This window comes from Phaseolus vulgaris, chromosome 10, assembly GCF_051622355.1.
Source record: "Phaseolus vulgaris cultivar YP4 chromosome 10, ASM5162235v1, whole genome shotgun sequence".
NCBI classification, from domain to species: domain Eukaryota; kingdom Viridiplantae; phylum Streptophyta; class Magnoliopsida; order Fabales; family Fabaceae; genus Phaseolus; species Phaseolus vulgaris.
In genome coordinates, this window is record NC_143507.1 from 19879688 (window position 1) to 19892664 (window position 12977).

Consider the following 12977-nt stretch of genomic DNA (forward strand, 5'->3'; position numbering starts at 1 on the left):
TAAAGAGTTCCAAGAGTCCACGGGAGGACCCTTGTGATAGATAATGTCCTTTACAATTCCATGCCACCATTTCATGGCATAATCACTAAACTCTAGGGTGGCTAGCTTAAGCTTATGCTCATCTTGGATCTCATGGATCTCAAATATTTGTTCACACTTAGCCTCCCAATCTAAATATACATTAGGATCACTAGAGCCATTAAAACAAGGAAGTTTGACCGAAGGTAGCCTAGCCTTTGCATCTTGGTAGTAACCATTGCCGTAGTGATGTCTTTCTCCTTGATGATGAGGTCTTTGTCCATGAAATTGTGGTGGATTCCTCCTTCTCCTATGCTCTTCTTCACGGCCAAAATCATTTGAAGAGGCTCTTGAAGATGGTCTATGAGAATGATGCTCATCATGGATAGAAGGAGATGGTCTAGCTTGTTGGACCTCCATCTTTTGCATTTTCTCTTCCAAGCGTCTAATAGTTTTTTGTGCTTCATGTAATTCACCAAGGATAGAAGCTTTGGAAGGAGAATTCTGCTTGTAGGATGCATCACTTGAAAATCCAGCCATTTGAAATTAAAAACAGCAAACACACAAAACAGCAAACAAGTCAAGAAACAAAATTAGCAAAAACAGTGAGTGTTTTAAGCAAAAATGCCGAAGTGAATTGAGGCAGAAAAAATAGGTCACTCTCAAAGAAATAATGTTCTTGCACCAATCTGATCTTGAGGCCTTGGAATCCTCAAATGAAAGATGTCAAAGCAAGCACACCAATCTCAAAAGCAACCACCACAAAACCAATGAAACAATAAAGACAAACAAGAAAAGGTATAAGCAAGGAAAGGTAATTGCAAAAGGAAAACTATATGTAAGACAAACTCAAAGAGTAAGAATGAAAGAAAATCAAGAAAATAAAGAACTCAATGAGAAAAGTAGGCACACAAAAGAATACTTAAGGAAAAGCACTAGAGTAGATGAAGAAAACAAAAATTTAGCTACTGGAAAAAAAAATTTTAAAATGCAAACTGTGCTTGATATTCACTGATTTAACTGGAAAGATGTAGAGCGAACTGGATTATGAAATTTAAACCACAGAAACTTCAAGATGTTAACTCAATAATGGCACTGGAATCAATTAAAAACAGTAAGCCAATTAATTGAGATAAATGTTTTAAAATCGCTGCCAGATTACCGTATTCTTTTCGGCAGAATTGTACACTTTTTTTATTTTATTTATCATTTTTTGTGTACTTTGAATTTTTGAATGATTCTTTTTTCTACTCTTTTCTAACACTTTGAATATCACAAATCCAGAATTTCAGAATTTTCCAGTGAGTAAATCAATTGCAATAAGGAAAACAGTAAGCACTCTTTTTCAGAAATAGAGGAATCCTAATAGGAATAAAAAACAGAATTATGAACTAGCAAAGACATAATGGAAAATGATGTATTGGAACTTGTATAGGTCTAGAATAGAAGTATGAACTCAATTCTAAAAAGAAAATGCACAAAGGATCAATATCAATTCAGAAAATTATATGACACTAAAGCAAGAAACAATTAAAAACAATAATTTTATTATACACTCTTCTCCCACGCCTTCCTATCCCTAAGGATTTTCTCTTTTTCTAGTGCTCTTTTTTTTTATTTTCCTCATCCCTCTTTTGTTTCATTTGTATTTGGTCTTTCTCCACTTGAGAATGTGGTAAAGGACTAAGTACAAATTTCTTATGCTTGTGGGTGAAGGAAATCTCGTTAGTGAGACCATCATGCAAGGTTTTCTTGTCAAATTGCCATGGTCTCCCTAATAAGATGTGGCAAGCTTCCATAGGCACTACATTACATAAAACTTTGTCTTTGTATATGGAAAACTTGATTTCCACTTGCTTATCTACACTTAGTTCCCCATTTTCATTAAGCCATTGTAGTTTGTAAGGTTTTGGGTGAGGAACTATTTGTAGATTAAGCTTTTCCACCATTCTAGCACTACAACAATTACAACTAGATCCACTATCCACAATGAGGGAACATATGTTTTCTAAAACATTGCATCTTGTATGGAATATGTTCTCTCTTTGTGTTTCTATGGATGTGCTAGGGTGATTGTTGAGGGTTCTCCTAATCATAAGCAATTCTTCCTTTAGTGGAGCTACCCTCTCATCCTCTCCCCCTTCCTCTCTCTCACTAGGCTCATCCTCGCCACTAGTGTATTCATCTACACCCTTTAAAAACAAAGTCCTTTGGTTTGGGCATTGTGCTTGCACATGCCCTCTACCATAGCACTTAAAACACTTAACATCTCTAGCTCGGATGGGTGGGGTGGAGGTGTCTTTGGTTAAGGGTTTGGTAGGTTCTTTTTGTTTTTCTCTTGATGTGCTACCCTCCCTTCTATATTCTTTCTTGGGATAAAAGTTAGAATAGGAACTCACCCTTTGACTTGAAGTTTTGCGCAAAATTTGTTGTTCAACTTTAATGCAAAGTTGAACCAAGTCATTCAAGTCTTGGTAGGGAAGGAGTTCTACCCTATCTCTTATCTCAAGTGAAAGGCCACTAAGGAACCTAGCTATGGTGGTGTCCTCCTCTTCCCTAATGGATGCTCTCATCATGTAGAGCTCCATTTTCTGCCTATACTCTTCCACACTCATGTTCTTTTGTTGGAGTCTTTGGAGCTTGTCCATCAACTCCCTATGGTAGTAGGAAGGTATGTGGCAACGTCTTAGGTCTCCCCTAAGGTCATTCCAATATGTAATGGGAGGTTCCCTATGAAGACGTCTTTCTCTTTCGAGAGAGGTCCACCAATACATGGCGTTCCCTTGGAAGCTAAGGGCGGCTAGGGGTACCTTGCGTTCTTCACTCACCCTATGGCAAGCAAAAAGTTGTTCTACTTTCAATAAAGAAAGGTATTTTATCACCTTTACTGCATGAAAAATCTCAAGTAGTGAATGCCTTGGAAGTTTAGATAAATGAAGTGGAAATGCAATTAGATAGAAAGGTGAAAATTGTCAGGTCAGATAGAGGTGGTGAATATTATGGAAAGTATGACGAAAGTGGACAACACCCTGGTTCATTTGCTAAGTTCCTAGAGAAACGTGGTATTTGTGCTCAATACACAATGCTAGGTACACCAGAACAAAATGGTGTGTAAAAAAGGTGTAATCAAACCTTAGTGGATATGGTTAGGAATATGTTAAGTAATTCATTGGTTATCCAGTCAAAAACGTATGTTTTACTATTCTACCCATAGTATAAAAAATGTTGAAACTGGAAATGCATGGTTCATTGAAAATAATGAAACTAGTGGGAGTGAAGTTTCACAAAATGGGGAGATTAAGGAAGTTAGAGTACAAGTTCCTTTAACTAGTACCTTTACTTCAAGTATTGTTGTTCCTAATGTAGTTGAACCACTCAATAATGACGAAGAACAACAAATTAATGGTCATGAGGTTAACAATGAACCTATATTAGAACAACCACAAGAAATAGTATTAAGAAGATCTCAAAGAGAAAGAAAGTCTGCTATTTCGAATGATTATGTGGTTTATCTACAAGAGTCAGAAAATGACTTAGGCATTGATAATGACCCAGTTTCATTTTCAGAAGCCATCAATGGTGATAATTCTGATAAGTGGTTAGATGCCATGAAAGATGAGCTTAAATCAATGACACATAATGATGTATGTGACCTTATGAAATTGTTAGAAGGATGTAAGAGAGAGTTGGGTGTAAATGGGTCTTTAAGACTAAACGTGACTCTCATGACAATATCGAACGTTATAAGGCCTAACTTGTTGTCAAAGGTTTTACTCAAAATGATGACATTGATTATAAGGAAATATTTTCACCCGTTTCTAAGAAAGATTCCTTTAGAATTATCATGGCATTAGTAGCTCATTATGATCTTGAGTTGCATCATATGGATGTCAAAGCTGCCTTTTGAATGGGATTTTAGAAGAGGATGTTTTTATGGGCCAACTAATGTGGTTCATTGAAGAAGGAAAGGAAAACATGGTGTGTAAACTTAAGCAAGTTTATAATTATGATTCTATATGTTGAAGATATCTTGCTTGCAAGTAATGATCTTGGTCTATTAAGCGATACTAAGAAGTTTCTCTCAAATAACTTTGAAATGAAAGATGAGTGAGGCATACCATGTGACAAGAATAGAAATATTCTATGATTGATTACAAGGATTGTTAGGCTTGTCTCAGAAAGCATATATTCAATAAAATTTTAGACAAATTCAAAATGGATAAATGTTTAGCATCTCCTGTTCCAATACAAAAATGAGACAAATTTAGTCTCATGCAATGTCCAAAGAATTATTTGGAACAAAAACAAACGGAAAATATCTTTTGTGCATCTGTTGTTGGGAGTTTGATGTATACTCAAACATGTAGAAGACCGGATATTAGCTTTGCAATTGGTATGCTTGGCAGATACCAAAGTGATCCAGGATTGGATCTTTGGAAGGCTGCAAAGAAAGTTTTAAGATACTTATAAGAGATAGAGAATCACATGCTTGCCTGAATATGATTTAATAAAATTCAAATGTCCATTGGTTAATGTGAGAAGTGTTATATATATATATATATATATATATTACTTAATGAAAGCTAATTTGATGGAGATTGGGAAAGAATAAAAATATGATTTTATCTTTGCAAAGAAGGTTGTATCACTATTGGTCATCAATAAAGGGTGTAACAAGAACAAAATTGTCAAGATATAGATTGAGAAAATGAAATTAAAGAAACTGCTCACATAAGAACTCTCATGGATTAAGGTAAGTGTCTATCTCTATTATAATTGAATATGATGTGTAAGAATCATAATTTGTAAGATTCTTAAGATGATGATATTCATTACTGTAGGATTTTATTTTACATGATTTTGAACGCTTTGATTTTACACGACCTCCAAAGTATGAAACTCAGTCTTGCTGATGGCATTCTCATGGAGCTCTTCTTGGATGTTGTGAAAAATGGTGCGGAAGCTATGGATTGAGATGTGCAAGATCCTCCTAGGAGTTATGGTGATCTTGAAGGTGCATGATGTGTATGGAAGAAGGGAGGTTCGGCCAGCCCTATGGTAGGTGATGAAGATGAAGATTAGGTCCTAGAAACTAGGCAAAAGCAATGTATGTCACAATGTGGGCAGCATAACATTACTCTCATTAATCTTGCAAATACAAGTGATGGGCTTCTCCTTTTATAAGCTAAGGAGGCCGTAAATCCTAAGCTAAGAGAAGATGAAATGCTTCCTAAATGAAATGGAAATTACTCCACATGGAGCACATGGGCACATGGCCGGCCATGTGAGGCAAAGTTCTAGAATGTGCACAAAATCTAGGGTAAATCACATATAAGACAAGTTTATGCTTTCTACACTACACTAACTACTAAGCCACCCCTAATGGGCCTCCATGTAGCATGTATAAGTTCTTCTCCCTCCAATCCGTTGCTTGACCCATTTGTGCGTGAAGGTGCTTGGTCATGGACCTAGTGATAGGTCCTAGACGGTCTAGGCTTCCACCTAGACGCTCCCTTTGTAGCCGCCCCTCTTCTTGTGCTAGACGCTCTCCTCTTGAGTCTAGACGCTCTCCTCTTGAGTCTAGACGGTCTAGACTTGGAACTTGACTTTCATAGTGTGGTGAGCTTGGCCCTCCTCCATCACTTGCCTCCACTAATCAACCATTGCCAAAAACCAAACTACACACTTTGTTTTATTTTAAATCAAATTTCCAAGGGTATTTTGGCATTTAAAACTTTTGTACAGTGTAGGTACCAAAATATATATTTCATGAAGCTAAAGCCTATGGTGAAAAATTCAAAAGTAACCTATGTGTCCTATGGTTAGGGAATAAAAAAATCTCTTCTTTTCGCCTTTGTATAAAAGATGGAGACAGTCCATTACTAATTATAAAAAGAGGATTGAAAGTGCTTGCATTTTACCTAGTCAATGAAGGAAAATGATTTCTCAATTATGACCAAGACTAACATAAATATAACTTCACTTGGGACTTTTCACTAAACCCCAATATGAATGTCACGTGACGTGCAAAAGCAGGTATGAAGATCACAATGTTCAGCCAGAAAAAAAAGCAGTAACAATAAAGCAAAGACTTAAACCCCGTTATAATACAATTTTTTAAAACAGCTTTCTGTTTTCTAAAATTTAATTGTCCCTTCTATATTTGGAAGTTTTTGTCCCATAATTCAGTATAATACCAAAGTAAAACGCAAAAAGAAAAAAAATGAGTTCTGTAGAGTGTAAGACCCAGATGTTAAATTTAATGCAACAGTTCACAAAAACAACTAGCCTAGCACAGTTCACAGTTGCTTGTCGTTCCTATCTACACCTGATTCCTGAATCCTTGTATTCACACATCTAAGAAAAACCAAAACTAACTTGTTCTATGTTCTGTTATTTATGAAGATGCTGATTTTAAAGCAGATTAATGATTATCAGAGCAGGAAGAAAGAGAAGGATACACCAAAAACAAAAACAGACAAGACTGACCTGTCACTTATGAAAAAAGGAATACGTGTCTAGACTCAATATAGATGTCATCAATATATTCTAGCTGGAAAATACAAAAACTAACATGTAACTGATACAAGTTATCTATTACCTACAATTTATCAAAAATCTATAAATACGTAAAACTTTTCTTGAACCAACACCTGTATAATTCTTCCATCGTCATAAATTGAGCTACAAAATAGAAACCATTTGTTCACAAATTGAAGATAACACAAACAAAAACAACCAATTGTACGGCATACAGTACAGTGATGAAATATATATCTATTTACGTGTGTATATATCTATTTTATGTATACCAGTATCATCATGGTATCTGGGTGGGATGGAAAACAACCGTAACTAAACTTAAACCACTTATACTTAATTTATATCTTTCTGAATAAATTTAAAATAGTATTAATCACTAATCACCATTAGCACTAGAAGTATCGGAAGACAATCGCTGCTTACGAGCTTGCGCAGTTAAGCCAGCAAACCAAGCAACCCTCATTAACTGCAGACCGAGAATTAGCACCCACCAGCAAACCAGCCCTCTAATTGTATGCATCATCCATGCCGGTGCACTGAGCTCAACCCCAAGCTTTAATCCTCTCATCAGTTGCAAGACACGGTAAGACTCGTAAATTACAGGGGTAACAAGCCAGACTGGTGATTGCCAATACCAAGTCAACATTTCTGTCAGAAACTGTACTGACAACAGAAGAAGATAGGGACCGAGTAGAACTGCAAACGGGATGAAAGTTAGTTGAGGTTGGAGAAAGCCCTTCTGAGATCCAATCATCAACAACAATGGGATAATAAATCCAGTAAGAGTTGCAACAACATTCCAGAACTGGTAACTGAAGGGAGCCTTGCTTTTGCATTCATCTGTTGGATACTTCGGCCGTGAACAAGCATCAGCCATGAGGAGAAAAAGGGTTGCACCAAGGTTAAATAAGCAATCCAGTCCAATTAAGGAAAGAAGGCTGGCTATATTGGGGCCGAGAAAGATCGATGATATTGGTAACCACAATGTTGGGACCATGCCAGTTGCTAGGAGAACAGAAGGGCCCAGAAGCCACAACGGCCATTTGAAAAACTGAAGCTCCTGGCCTGGCTGAGACCTTGTCTCTATAACCCCTTCAGCATTTGCTGTTGATGAGTCAGCTGTTTTACTAGATTCCAAAGTTTCAAATATATTGGCACTCTCGGGCAAATATTTATCACTTTGATTATCAGTAGGAGCAAATGTGACTGATGATGACTCCCATGGGGTTAACTTCGTGCAGCATATGCAGGATAGGTTAATGTGAATACTAGGAAAGGTGGATCCTGGGTGTTGGAATAGTTTTCCAGATTTCAATAATCCTTGGTTTCTAGGATGCACCCTTCTGAACGTGGAAGTCTGTACTTTATAACGGACTTGAGTTAATGAAGCCATTCCTGTGTTCATTCTTGACTGCGGACACTCTAAAGGGTTTTATGGTCTTTGTTCTCTTGCACCTGAAGTTAAGACATAGCAAACACAACACTGTTAACCTCCAAAAATCAAGAAATTGTGGACTGATGTGATAAGAAAGCATACATCGCCAACTTGGATGCCACCTTAAGAAGAGAGTTTGTAAGTCTAAGAATTTAAAAGGAAAAATGAAAAACAAATAAAAGAATTATTCAATAGACCTGAGCAAAGTGAATTGCAGGAACCTTTGCTACCTTAGACTATTCAATTCTCAAAAATGAGATTCGGACACTTTCGATTACACCAGATGTCCCATGATATTCAAGTCTATTTTCAGTTTCACTTACGTTTTCTTTTCTCACCAACTCTTAACAAGGAAAAAGTGGACGATGTACTTCAAGTGTAACAGATGCAACCAAGGTGAAAAACATAAACTTAGGCAGACTTCAGAGTAACAGTCATATAAATTGGTGAAGGTTTTAAGAATTGCACTATTTGCCAAGACAAACTGATAAAGCTGGAAGTGTGGCCTAGACTTACAGAGCAGGCCCGAGATTGGGAGGGTGTATAGGAGGAACCGGGGTGTGGAAAGAGGAGATGAAGTGGCAGTGGGTGTAACTGGATTACCAAATGTGTGAGACAGTATTGGGGCTATATGGGGGATGTTTAGGCAAGAGAATGGCATCTAGAATTTTGGGAGAATTCTATTATGGGCAGAGGGCATTAGCCTCTGCTAGGAGCTCAGCTCCGAGACAGTGGTTTCATTCTGTATTTACTTTTTGTTATGGAATAATACAAACAGTCCCTGATTTGAACCTGCATTATTCCTGACTAGAAAAACAAAGGGAATAGTACAAGAGCAAATAAGGGGCTTTGTGTATTATTCAATAACAGAAAGTAAATACAAAAGAAAACCAATCCTACTGCAACAAATCTGAGCCTTAATGCTATAACATGGTTCACCTAAACTTCTAGATGCCACACTCTATCCTAAACATTCCCTATATACACCAAAATCTGTTTCACACATTTGGCAATTCAGTACACCCACTTCCACAGCCACCTCACCTCTTTTCACACCCGTTTCCTCCTAGCATACACTCTCCAAATCTTAAGCTTGCCCTGTAAGTCTAGGCCCCCACTCCCAGCACAATTGCAAACAGAGAAAACTAAAGAAAAATCTTTTATATGAACTGGGTGTCGGTTTACTAAAATAGCACTGAATCAGATCAATAAGTACAAGCAGTTGGTTGATATATATCTCATTAGGCAATATCAATAGTTATCTAAATTATCTAGTTAGTTTTTTAAAATTTTTAACAAATCACTCAGCTCAAATTACAAATCAGTAAGCTGAAATGCAAAATAAGTCAGCCCAACATGAACTAATAACTAGGCAGCTGTAAATTCTCAGGATTATAATCTAGTTTCTCAGTGATTTTAGTCAGCTGAAAAGAAAATTTAGTTTACTGTGAAATATTTCTATTCACTTAAGATATCAAACTAGTTGAATATTTCCATGAAAAACAGTTCATATCATAAAACATTTTCTTGTCAACAATGGCAAACCAAAACTACAGAGCTTGAAGCACAATATGGCATACTGAGTTTAAGTTAGCTAGAATTATCTGAATTTGAAGATTTCAGACGTTCAAAGTTTCAACTTACTGAGATTTATGCCACCAGTTTAATTCATTTTCAAAATCCGTATTATTTAAGGGTCACTAGGTCCACTTGAAAAAACAAAAGTGACACTAGGTAAAAAAATCTTTCATTCTTAACAACACTACTTTACTGAAAATGAGATTATTTGCAATATTGTTGGATAAAGTGTTTACCAATTAAGAGTCAAGACACAACTCTTTCTACTTAAGAGTATGACAACTCAAAACTCACGATAAATAACTTGAACAATTAGACCTCCGCTCAAGACACAACTCTTTCTACTTAAGAGTATAACTCAAATCTCACTATAAATGACTCAAGCTACTACACCTTTGTTACAAGATAATTGGTGCAACCCACAACAAATATTATTATTGTCCCTAGAATTACTTTTACTTTATTCTATCAAACATTAGAAACTTTTATCCCTATTCCAATTTCCCAACGATATACAAACATTCCTCGTCCCAAAAGCCATATTAGGGCAATCACATAAGGACTAACAATATTATTAAATAGTTCTGACTGATTGTACAACAAACAACAATAAAAGTCTCTTTTGCACAAGTGAACTCGACTGCATAGATCCAATATCAACAAGTAATTCCAATTGCATACTAATAAAAAGAATTGAAAAGTAAATACATTATGCAGAGATACCTAAATGAAAAAAATAAAATTACCAAAAAAATGGACTGTCTTCTTGGCTTCCTAATGCCATCATTTGGATGGTCTAATGCTAATCCAAACACAGTGATATAAATTGTAACAAAGCTAAATACCTAAAGGTCAGTATCCAAAACACAAACGAGTATTAAATGGTCAGAGTATCATGAGAACCAACCAGCCTCCATGGTCTTAGCAACCACTTGAGCTAATTCCAATACACTTTTTAATTGAACTATTACTACAACTATGCTATTTTCGCCATTAAACATTGTAAATAAAGAAATATTATACAGAATTGCCTCGGCTTTATTGATTCACACATATATCCAGAAAAAAAAATTCTAAGAGTGAAAACGAATAGAGGAAAACTTGAAATTTGTTTCTAAACAGTTCAAATTAACTTATACCTAAAATAATTTATAAATAGCTTACAAATAAACTTGTTTCCCCCTTATTTTTCTCTTGTAAATAGAGAAGTTAGTCCGAATAGGCTATAAATTTACAACTTCCAATTCTATTAGAATATGCCGTAATTCTTCAACCTTGGAAACAATGTTCCTTGGTAATAGTCCGAATATGCCGTAACACAAACTGAATATGCCGTAAACAGTTAGCACCTAATCGAGGGATTTATATAACATCAGTAATCTAATTCCAACAAGAGATGAAAAAAAAAACAAAATCTCGACAACCAAACAGGGAAAAACAAAGATACGAAAGAAATTCAATGAAATTCAAAAGGTAAAGTTAAGCAGAAAGAAAGTGAAATTGAAACGTAAGAAAATGGAGAGTGACCTTTTGTTGAACTGAGTGGCTGAAGTAGGGGCTTCGATTCAGAGGGACATTCTGCTCCTGCAGTTGTTGCTTATCAGGTTTTACAATTACTCCACCACGACGTGGATCAAAATAATGCAACCACAAAATAAACCCAGTATTGGTTATATTTTAAAATTTGAATTTAACATTTTTAATTATTGATAATATTTTAAATATATTGTTGGAATTTAGAGAGAGAGAAAATATATTGGGGAGAAGTATCTAAGAATATCCGATATACTTGAGAAATAAAAAGAAAATAACAGTTTAAGGGAATTGGGAGAGAAAAATTGTGGTTAATTAAACAAGTTGGAAAATTACCAAGAAGAAATTATCTTTGTAATTTTAATGATTGGTTTGCTTTATTTATTAATTAATCTACTATTCCCATTAAGTTTATTAGAAGAAAGACGCAGTCTGCAGTCTGTCGTATTCATGTTTTTTATTTTTTTATAATTATATATTTGTATTTTTTTTATATATATCACAATTATATCGTTAATTATTTCTTTTATTTAAAAATTCAAAAACACTCCATTCCTATCTTAATTATAATTATTTTTTAAAATATTCTTATATCTAAATCTAGACATAATTCCTAATGATTATAGTTTAAGATAATTTAGAAAATATAATTAGCATCTTATCAAATCTATAATACAAAGTTAATTTAATTATCATTAACATTCTTAATTAATCTTATCAAATCTATAATACAAAGTTAATTTAATTATCATTAACATTCTTAATTAATGTGAAATTAAGTATAAATTAAATTTTTGTCAAGTATATAAATCATCTACTTTTGTTTTAAAGCATTTTCAATATTTCCACATTTTTTAATATTCAATAATGGATACAATTATGTGTCAATTTTTCCTTATTACTAAAGTTTCACCGCGCTCAACATACTGAACCTTTTTTAGTTTTTATTGTAGTTTGGAAACATGTTGGACACAAATTGGAAAAATGAGAGTTTGTAGTTTTACAACATTCATTCATGATAACATTTTCAGAACTTGTCATAACATCAAGTTGCTTAATGAATAAAGAAAATATTTATAAGCACCAACATATATTACTCTTTAGTATAGGAGTCAAGTAAATTTCCACGACGGATGGAAATCATCCAACTTCGAAACTTTCGGCCAAGAAGATAGACGAAGATCGAGTTTTAATGAAGAGTTTGTAGAGTCTTTTTCCTCTTCTTAGCCTTGTAAAAATTGTATAGAGTAGTTAGGAAGTTTTGGGCCTAGTATTTTAGGCCAAAGTAGAGAAAGACGTAAATAGAAAACAAAGTAAAGTGTAAAATAGAAAAAGACGGATGCAAATAGAAATGTAGGCAAGGAAGGCATGAGGTTCCACATGTCTTCTCCTAAATGGAGAGGATTTGCACCAATAAGGTGGTGACACTTGTCCCCATCTCATTTGAGAATTTTTGAGAGACTTTCTCCTATAAATAAGAGTCTCTTATACATGTATTTTTTTAAACTTGGAATTAGTAATGAAATGCTGTCTATTTTTTACCATTCTACTTGTTCTTAAGTTCTTCCTAGGTTAGTCTCCTTCAAAACTTAGCCTAGACTCTTTCCTAGTGAGTTGGCCTCACCTCTCACTCTCACAAATTCCTAACTCCACTTCAATCCATGGAAACTCCTCTTGAGTTTCTTTAATGCTTCTGCTCCTCATATCTCCTTCATCATCCATCCAAAGAAGAAATTACAAATATCACTAATAGAAGAAGAGCGTTTTTTCCCATCAACTATAGGGTATAATTAAGAGTAGAGACAACTTATAAGTTGCTTGGAAAAAGAAAGCCAAAGCAAATACATATAAACCTAATTGCGTCACAACC

General features: G+C 34.9%; 1 protein-coding gene across 1 annotated transcript; it reads right to left on the reverse strand.

Annotated features, from left to right (window-relative positions):
• Positions 1 to 6654: 6654 nt before the first annotated feature.
• On the reverse strand, positions 6655 to 11266 carry LOC137818651 (cytochrome P450 family protein). The gene is made up of 2 exons (XM_068622195.2): positions 11102 to 11266; positions 6655 to 8016 (listed from the first exon to the last, which is right to left on the reverse strand). The coding sequence occupies exon 2, from the start codon at positions 7964 to 7966 to the stop codon at positions 6938 to 6940; it is 1029 nt and encodes a 342-aa protein (XP_068478296.1). The 5' UTR covers positions 7967 to 8016; positions 11102 to 11266; the 3' UTR covers positions 6655 to 6937.
• Positions 11267 to 12977: the final 1711 nt, after the last annotated feature.